Below are 10,723 nucleotides of genomic sequence, written 5' to 3'. Positions count from 1 at the left end.
TCTGTATGCGTGTGTGTATGTTCATGTGTCTGTGTTTGCCCCCCCCCCCACCATCGCTTGATAACCGATGTTGATGTGTTTACGTCCCCGTAACTTAACGGTTCGGCAAAAATGTCAGATAGAATAAATATTAGGCTTACTAAGAATAAGTCCTGGGGACGATTTGCTCGACTAAAGGCGGTGCTCCAGCATGGCCGCAGTCAAATGACTGAAACAAGTAAAAGAATAAAAGACCAAAAGAATATATATAAAGATTTATTCTTTTACTTATTTCAAGCGTTGGACGGCGGCCATGCTGGGGCAACGAACTGAAAGGTTTAATGGAACAAATCAACCCTAGAACTTAATTTTAAGTCCGGTTCTAATTCCACAGATTGCCGGGAAGTGGGGCTGGAACCAAAGCCACGGAGGTGCAAAGAGAAATTGTTAAACCGCAGAGATATGCCTGCGCCTGGGTGGACACTAGCGCTGTTGGGACGGTCATGGATGGATTACGTTTAACCATTAGTCTCCTTCGTCAGAACAGACTCGAAGCTAAACAAAACAACAACAATAACAATCTATAACGATTGGACCCGAGACGTAGTAATAAAGCAGTGATGCGTGAACTAATTACATTACATTAATCGATTGATTTTTAATCGATCTGTGTGTAAAAGTCAATTTAGTGCTCCCATCACAAAAGCTGAATCACAATAGTTTCCTCTTCTTTAAGACTTTTCATTGGTTGCCTTTGACATCATTTGGTAATCGGTTATTTAAGTGTCCTTCCTTGACTGGTTTCAGTCATTAGACTGCGGCCACGCTGTAGCACTGCCTTGAAGAATTTTAGTTCAACAAATCGACTGCAGTACTTATCTTTTTTTAAAGCTTGGTACTTAATTTATCGGTTTCTTTTGTCGAACTGCTTAGTTACGAGGACATAAACACACCAACATTGTCAAGCAATAGTGGGACACACAAACATATATATATATATATACACACACACACACGTCGGATCTTTCAGTTTCCGTTGACTAAATCCACTAACAAGGCTTTGGTCGGCCCGGAGCTACAGTACAAGACGTTTCCCCAAGGTTCCACGCAATGGGTTTGGAAACCGGAACCATATGGTTGGGAAACAAACTTCTTACCACACAGCCGTACATGCGCCTCTAGAATTGATGATTTAAGCTCACTTCCAGTTGAAGATAACCATATCACTGAGATGTCAAAGAAACGAGCGAATGATTGCCAAGTTATTGTGTCAAATGTCAAGTCGTTTGCTTCGTTGCTGAGAGGTTCATCTAGGTCTGAGCTAGGTGATATTTGTTCTTCGATGTAGACAGCAGTAGCACTGTAAAATTGAAGAGTGTTTCATTCCATTATTTACATTATTTACATTCGACGGATATTTGTCCTCATCTTGTTTGTTGTTAACACAACGTTTCGGCTGATATACCCTCCAGCCTTCATCAGGTATCTTGGGAAAATTTCGAACCTGGGTTCTCATTCCTAAGTATCCATGCCCATAAGGATCCATGCTTTCTCCTTTTCCTAAAATACCCTCACGGATCATGTAAAGGTCACAGGTGCTTCCCCCTCTCCATACACACTTGCTCTGAATAAGTCATCAAACAGCAAATCTCACAATATTAATGTCGTTTCTTGTGGGGTCGTTTCCCATTTGAAACTTTACTTGAAGATCGAGCCAAGAGGCTTATTGAACTAACAACCTTCATCATCAACCACCAGCCCCTCTACAACGTACCTGAAAGCTGTAATTTTTAACTGCGGTTCCTCAGCACTGTGCTAATGTTATCGAGAATTGTTCATTCCATCGTAAACTGTCCTGTTTTCAAAACTAAATTTTCAAAGAATAATTTCGAAAGATCAAAAGAAAATTTTATCTTTATCACCAACTTTTGATGATTTATAGATTTCTGTCGATTCCGAACAATATTTATAGTAGGAGAAAAAATAGTCTGTATATTCAGGCCCTCTTCATCTGAGGCTCCAAGAATACAACTTGGATTGGAATCTGTCAGTCATTGGAATATTTACCATGAAAAAAATAGATATAGGCGCAGGAGTGGCTCTGTGGTAAGAAGCTTGCTTCCCAGCCACATGGTTCTGGGTTTCAGTCCCACTGCGTGGCACCTTGGGCAAGTGTCTTCTACTATAGCTTCGGACCGACCAAAGCCTTCTGAGTGGATTTGGTAGACGGAAACTGAGAGAAGCCCGTCGTATATATATATATATATATATATATACATATATATATATATGTGTGTGTGTGTGTGTGTGTGTGTGTGTGTGTGTGTGTGTATCTATGTTTGTCCTCCCACCATCGACTGACAACTGATGTTGGTATGTTTACACCCCTGTAACTTAGCGGTTCTGCAAAAGTGTCCGATAGAATAAGTACTAGGCTTGCAAAGAATAAGTTCTGGGGTGGATTTGTTCGACTAAATGCGGTGCTCCAGTATGGCAGCAGTCAAATGACTGAAATAAGTAAAAGAATAAAAGAATATAAAAAATACATGAAAAACAAAACAAAAAAAATGCGTTGGAAAACGCTAGCTCCTGTTTACTTGGCATCATTTCTTATCGACAATAACCTCGCGATGATCTTCTTAAAGACTTCGTTTTGGATGTCTTTGAAGAAATTAAAGCTAGCTAAACGTGGCCCATTAGGCGTGGTAAGACGTTCTGGTCTGTACTTTAACTTTGCTACAGAGAAACGGGGAATTTATCGTAGACAAGAATTGATACGAGAGAAACAACAAACCGATGATAGAGAGACAGTAACTAAGATAAGTTAAGAAAGAAAACGTGTCTGCAAACATTGCAATGGAAAACAAACTGTAGATCAACATTAAACAACAACACCTAATCAAACGCTTGAATAGCTTCTCATATATTTTACACCTTGTGTCTGTTACATTGCGATAAAACAACATCATGTAAGCCAAGTATTTGTAAACGTTATCAACCCTCTTATCAGGAGAATATCGTCTGCAAGACAGGGAGGTAATCTTTCAGAAATAACAAAAAGAAAGGAAAATAACAATGTCCACCCATCTGGTGTGATCATTTAATTCAAATTCTTTAAAGCATTCTCAATATAGGAATTGTTAGAAGGAGAATGGGAAAAAGGAAAACTAAATACAGGCGAAGGAATGGCTTTATTTTATGAAGCTTGCTTCCCAACTACATGGTTTGGGGTTCAGTCCTACTGCGTGGCACCTTGGGCAAGTGCCTTCTACTATAGTCTTGGGCCGACCAAAGCCTTGTAAGTGGATCTGGTGGGCAGAAACTGAAAAAGACCAGTCGCGCGCGCGTGTGTGTGTGTGTGTGTGTGTGTGTGTGTGTGTGTGTGTGTGTGTTTTCACGTGTATGTTTTTGCCCCACCACCACGTGACAACTGGTGTAGGTGTGTTTACGTCCCCGTAACTTAGCGGTTCGGCAAAAAAGACTGATGGAAGAAGTACTAGGCTTTAAAAAAAACAAGTACTAGGGTCGATTCATTCGACTAAAAATTCTTCAAGGCGATACCCCAGCATGGCCGCAGTTTAATGAGTGAAGCAAGTAAAAGATAAAAAATATGTTTCATAAAAAACGCTAAAAAAGAACCGGAAAAAAAACCTGTAGCATATTGTGTCTAACTTTAATGAAAACAGACAGCGAGGAGTTCGCTCTTAGCAGAAGGAACGTTTAACATATAAGGTGTATAGGGAATGGTTTACAATAGCTAATAAAATGGATGGGATGGTCATATGTGCCGCCTCTGATCAGAGAGGATAAACAACTGCAAGGAATAAGGAACAAGTGAGAGATATATAAAGGTCCACCTCGAGAATGTCTAACAACATTGAACATTGCGAATGTTCAGTGGGTAATGATGTGTTCTCATTAAGTTAGCTGATAACCCAAGTCAACCATCGCCATCAATATTATATTAAGATGTTATTACAACCAGTTGTGAGAATAATTGTCAGAGCAGATGTTTTTATCTGACATTCCTATTGCTGTGTTAACAATGGCCGACATGTAATGAGATATTAACAAAGAAAAGAAAACAAAACGACAAGAAACGAGAAATTAGTGAGCCGAGGGCTGGTGGTGTGAATTTAGACATATTGCCTGGAACATGCAATCATTACTCACATGGAAACAACAGGCAAAGAGAAAGCAAGGAAGCAGGAAATCGAAATAAATTTACTTACGCTGTGCATCATGTCGGGTGATTGTCTCCACATTTACTTCAGTCACAGAGTTTTGTAAAAAAACAAAAATGTTTTATGTCAAAAATAAACTAGAAATTTCATCTCCGTAGAAATATAAAAACTGTTTGTGAATGTTTAGTAAAGTCGATGAAATAATTGCTTCATCGGCTTTCAGGAGATAATTACATTTATTGAAATGTATGTGTTTGTGTGTTTAGGTGTTTGTGTTTAACATGGCTGAATCATTGCATCGCGCGGGCGTGTGTGTGTGTGTGCGTGCGTTTAGTAATAATATATTTTCCGTGTCCATACATCGTGTCCTTTTCTTTAATTGTTTGCAATAATTCTTGCTATTAAGTATGACTGGATGAAAATATTTCCAGGTCGTAATCCAGGAGAAACCTGAAAAGAAATGGAAAATATTTTAATTAAATATTTAATCCGGATACATAAAAAGTTATTTTATCATCACCATCAATTTAAAGCAGTGCGTCGGTAAAAAGTGTTGTAGAGAGCACAAGCATAGCTGTGTGGTTGAGAAACTCGCTTTGCAACCACGTGGTTTCAAGTTCAATCCCACTGCATGGCACCTAAGAAAAGTGTCTTCTACTATGGCCCCGGGCCGTCCAATGCCTTATGAAAGAATTTGATAGAAGGAAACTGAAAGAAGCCCGTCGTATATATGTTTGTGTGGTCACCGCTTGACAACCGGTTTTCATTTATTTATGTCCCGTAACTGAGCAGTTCAGCAAAAGTGACCGATGGAAACTAAGACAGACTTCGGACAGCTTGGACACGGCCCCCAAATCTAAGCAAGTTCTTCTATTCCTTTCTTCTATTCTATTACTTGTATCGGTCATCGGACTGCGGCCATGCTGGAACACCACCTTCAAAGGTGAACAGACCAACCCCAGTACTTACTTGGAGCTGGGTAATTTTTTTTTTTATTTCAGTCTCTATTTGCCAAACCACTAAGTTACGGAGAGGTAAACAAACCAATACCGGTTGTCAAGCGGTGAGAGGAGAAACAAAAACGTGCGTGCGCATGCGTACACACACGTACGTACGACGAGCTTCCACCCAGTTTCCCCTCAAGCAAACTCACTCCCAAGGCATTTGGTCGGCCCAGGAGAGAGTAGAAGACATTTGTTCAAAATGCAGGGCAATGCGACCGAACTCGAAACCATGTGGTTTATTCTTTTCTTTTACTCTTTTATTGGTTTTACTCTTTTATGCGGCCTTGCTCAGGACTTATTCTCTGTAAGACTAATACTCATTCTATCGGTCTCTCTTGCCGAACTGCTAAGATACAGGGACATAAACAGACCAACATCGGTTGTCAAGCGATGGTGAGGGACACACACGCACACACACACACACATATACAACGGGCTTCTTTCAGTTTCCGTCTACCAAATCCACTCACAACGCTTTGGTCGGCCCAAGGCTATAGTAGAAGACACTTGCTCAAGATGCTACACAGTGGGACTGAACCCGGAACCATATGGTTGGTATGCAACCTTCTTACCACACAACCTGCGCCTCCGTTTATCCTGCTAGATTTCATAATACAGCTTTTATCTTTTATGTCTTTCACTTGTTTCACTCATTAGACTGCGACCATGCTGGAGCATCGCCTTGAAAGGTTTTAGTCAAGCAAATTGACCCCAGTAGCTATTTAGATTTTTTCCCCAGTATTTTTTTTTTATATATATATATTTGTCTGGTAATTATTCTATGGGACTCTTTCGCCGAACCGGTAAGTTACGGGAACGTAAACACACCTACACCGGTTGTCTAGCGGTAATGAAGGACAAACACAAAGTCACACATATACATATACACACGACGGGCTTCTTTCAGTTTCTGTCAAATAAATCCACTCACAAGGCTCCGGTCGGCCCGAAGTTATAGCAGAAGACACTTGCCCAAAGTGCCACCTAGTGGGATTGAACTGAATATCTCCTTCATTTTGCAAAGATTCCGTTTTTCACCCACGAAAACAAATCTTTAGTAACACTTTTACCTGAATTCACCAACCACACTTCACTTCTGCTTCATACAGTTTCCTTTCATATTAACCTGTTCTTTATTGGTCTTTTTTTTTTTTTTCAATAAAAAGAAACATTTCTGACGCCTTCAGAAAATTTCCATTTGCGATGCTTCTCAAGTTCAACTACTTTCAAAGTTTTTAAGGTTTTCCAAATATTGGAAATTGAATCCAGGATTTTCGGTGGTGTACATCTGACATCACCTGATGTAAAGTGGTAGACAGATTCCAGACATTGAAAACCGCACAAAGACTATTGGGAAGTCCTCACTAGGATGAAGAACTTACTGGATCAGCTATGAGCAACCAACTACAATAACAGACCAATATAGAAAACAAAAACATAGATCATGTCAGTGACCAGGTTGCAGTTCGGGCGACGAAATTTTTAACACGTAAGAAGGAACTTTAAGTAAAATGAACATTCTGTGTTTCTGAATGGCTCGCATGCGTCTTCCACTCTGCAATCGAATCGCAGATTATCATAAGTTCGAGGAACATACATGTGTTGGTTATAATAAATCTCGACCAACCAGAAAAAAAACTGATATTGCATTCCAGTTATCGTTCATTTTTTGTTGGTATTCTTTTTTTTTTTTTTTCACATATTTATTTTTAATCGGAATTTCGCTAATGTCAACTTTGTTTTCCGTCATCAGTTCAAGAAAATTAGATAAACATCGTCATTATGGCGTCTGTTAAGCTTATGGCAAGTCATGTCATCTCACCCTTGGTTAACAAACGATGAAATATCACCACGAAGTCGTGATTTTACCGAAAATTTTACAAAATAGCAACAATAAAAAGGTATTTATAAATATCCTTTTACCAGTCACCTGTATTTGTCATGTCTCACCTTTACTTTTTAATTTTTGCTTGTTTAAAAAGATATCTGCCACGACATTGTTTAAAGAAACAATAACTAAATACGATTGATAGAGTTCAGTACTGCATAACATCAGTAATTCTCCAATTAGAGGCACTCCTTACGCCATTATTTACAGGCGCGTGACCTAGTGGTTAGGGTGTTATAGTCATGATCACCAGATCGTGGGTTCGATTCCCGGATTGAACGGTGTGTTGTGTTCCTCAGCAAAATACTTCATTTCACGTTGCTCTAGTGCTGTATGGAGAGCAGCATATCAAAGAATAAATCCAAAGTTTCCTCTGCGTGTCGTAAAAGGCGACTAAAAGATATTGAGTTTGCACTCCGACCTCGTAAAACTTTCGCCAGCAACGTCTAACCAAAATAGACCCAGGGCTGGAGAATAGTTGCCTGAGGGGTGCGAAGGTGTCATCCGCCAGCAATACGCGCTGTTGCAGCGCATGCCTCCATACTACTACTACTACTACTACTACTACTATTGCTACTACTACTTACGCCACGGAGGAGCCTCAGTGTGACCGCTTGGCATGGTAGAAATAGCATCAAATATCCCTTCAAAGTTACACATCCTACAGGGTCAAGTTCAAATAATGTGGCCAAGTATCGTTATGTTTGAAAACAAGACGGGATAGTCACGGCTGAAATGTATTTGATCGTAGATCAACCCCATCAAATCTGGCCAAGAGATAAAAAAAAAAAATACACCAGCATAATATGGACGTCACAACGTCCACTTTCACAAAGCTAAAACTTTGTGCCATACTCGCAGACCAAAATATATTGTTCTTTTGTGTCAATTAATTTAAATATTTAGACATATTCATTAATGGGTGATTACACCTGTTGACTGAAAGAAAGGCATTGTCTTCCGAGGAATAAAGAGCAGAATGGCTCCTGCTTAGAACAGTTTCGTGGTTTAACAGCAGAAGCAGAGGAATATCGTCGGGGAAAGAACATCAGTTTAACTGGTATAAAACTTCCAGAGGTGCTCTGGAATTGCATCAGTGGCCAGGTCGCGACGAAATTTTTACATCTCATGAAATGAATTTAAAGTAATTTTAACGGTTTATTCGTTGTTTGTTATTAAATTGTTCTCCCACGCTGGAGTTGCTTGTTTCGACGCACTGTTTCAGATCAAGTCATTTTGCTAGACAAGTGAAAAAGTAGTGTCTCAAGAGGGCTGATTACCCTGTTTCAATTCCGGTTGTATACGTAACAGAGGGATCATTATTATCCTCTGAATGGAACGCCAGTCCGTCGCGAGGTTTACAGCTGAAAGGACCAGACCAATGTGAAACGAAGTATTTTGCTCAAGAACACAACTCACCGCCCGGTCCAGGAATCGAAGCCTCTATCTTACGATGGTGAGAGCGATACCGAAACCACCTAGTTCAGCTCTAAAAATCTCCAAATGATTACTTGATATTTCCAACGTTTCCATAAACTAAACCAAACACATTGAATAAAACGCCGTTCTCAGAAACACAATGAAACTATTGTAACAATTTTGCACTCAAAAACTCCAGTTGCTAGAGTAATGCCGAGACCACTTGACATTCAACGTTCATGTGATGACAATTGTCTGTCAAGTGGCTTTGATACCCTGCAGTAACAAGATAAGAACTGCGAGCCTTTCCGCTGGTATCTTATCAACACAGCCACAGGCAACTCTCCTTCGGTTGTTTTAACCTGTAGTTTGCCGAGTGGTTGGCCACGTTGACAAGAGACGCCAGTTGAGAGGTCACGGCTTTGTATCTACCAATGGTCAATGAGTCGTGAGCAGGACAGGTCTACACATTTGGCTTTTGAACAGCCGAGTTTGCTTACCTCTAAGAAGACGTCACAGAATTAATATAATTCGTCGATCTATGGCAGGAGAAGCACTCTAGAATTGACGAGTGTTTCGCTCTGTATGAGAAAAGCTACAAGTAAACACACACACATACATACACACACACACACACACACACGAGTGTCAACTTTTGATATAATAAATATCTATCCGCTCCAATGTATTGCGTTCTACATTAGATAATGTTTGCACTATGTAAAGTAGGTTTTATACACTTAATTCTTACATTACAATATATACACGAGAGAGAGAGAGAGAGAGAGAGAGAGAGAGAGAGAGAGAGCATTGCTAGGCACGCACACCTCGCACGCAAACAAATATCGAAATACTATGCTTATAAGACCCGTGAACGATTTTTCCACGCACCACTGACGGAATCATGAACGATCTCTTATTACACTGGCCCAAGGTTCCATTTAGTTCCAAACCAAACGTTGTAATATATGAATATTAATCAGATACTCTAAGTGTGCGTACGCCTTCAAGTGAGACTATTCTAATTCGTAAACAAAACAGAAACGAGGTCACTGTGTTCCAACCAGGAATCCAAGCTACATTCCAGCTAAATAGTAGATGCTAGAATATAATCCATTCTTGTAAAGTAAATATATATCATATTCTTTGTTTAATATGCAGTTTAGGGATTTATAAAGTGAAAGTAAATTGACCCAGAAGTGACGACAGCGATATTCGATAATCCTATATAAACAATCTATGACGTAATCAATATATATATATATATATATATATATATATATATATATATATATAACGTAAATGGGCAGGAACAACACCAACACATCCTGTCGGTTCTTTGGGTGCGGCTCAGAAGTTGTTGCATTGCTCACATGTCGCTGTGTTGGCTATCATGCGTCGACATGCAAGCAACCGAACTGTCTTCTCAATGGTGTTCTTTGCAGGGTATAAATACGTTGGAACGGTGGACTTATTGAAATGCTTGAAGATATCACTAAAAGGTGCCATACAAGCAGGTACCAGTGGATGCGCCGTAATAAGGAAGTCATGTTAATAAAACTAAGGGATTTCACCAATTCTCTTAATGGTCTCTTTATGAAATTATGGGATGTCACTGTCATAACTCCTGGGCAACTTCCATTTTATTTTCTTAAACCGCTAAACTGTATGTTAAACAATTCCTTTTTGCTTAAACGCAGTGGATAAGCAGTCGATTTGCAATGAATATTTAGGGCAAATTACAATTTTTTTCTATGTCCGATGCGTAGTAATACTCATTGACATTTTGTGGGTTATAGTCGAGATAACGATGGGGTTGGAGGGGAGTTAATGCCGTACCATGTCTGACAATTCTTTCGATACACCTTGGCGTAATAAATTATAACATAATGTTATATCAAACGAACAAGGTATTAACCTGTGCAGACACCCAATTCTGAGAAATTTTCGACTAACAAACAGCACCACGTTTCATGTAGATTCATTAACTGCTCGAATTAAAATTAAATAATTTTCTTTTTCTTTTTTTTTCTTTTTTATTTCACTTAATTTACCTCAATTCAATGCATCAATGTTCATTTGTGTTTATGTTTTAAATATTATATTTGTCTTTTGAACTTATTCGAAATCTGCCCTGATTGAAGTAAATCTCGTTTAAAATCAATTCATCAATAACTGACTGGCACACACCTCGCTATGCAAAAGTGAGTTTCTAACCTGCACCATTACGAAATGAATGATTCCGCATA

The 10,723-nt window shown here is 39.3% G+C and overlaps 1 protein-coding gene across 2 annotated transcripts in view; it reads right to left on the bottom strand.

Moving 5' to 3' along the window:
- The window catches only part of LOC106872605 (high affinity copper uptake protein 1), a 122,705-nt gene that overhangs the window by 43,240 nt on the left and 68,742 nt on the right, over positions 1-10,723 (bottom strand). For both annotated transcript variants that reach the window (XM_014919654.2, XM_014919645.2), the window contains exon 2: positions 4,212-4,613. In XM_014919654.2, coding sequence (XP_014775140.1) covers positions 4,212-4,244 — 33 coding nt within the window. In that variant the 5' untranslated portion in view covers positions 4,245-4,613. The remainder of the gene's footprint in view (positions 1-4,211; positions 4,614-10,723) is intronic.

Source organism: Octopus bimaculoides, chromosome 8 (genome assembly GCF_001194135.2).
Source record: "Octopus bimaculoides isolate UCB-OBI-ISO-001 chromosome 8, ASM119413v2, whole genome shotgun sequence".
In the NCBI taxonomy this organism is placed as follows: Eukaryota; Metazoa; Mollusca; class Cephalopoda; order Octopoda; family Octopodidae; genus Octopus; species Octopus bimaculoides.
This window is presented reverse-complemented; position numbering and strand designations above follow the sequence as displayed.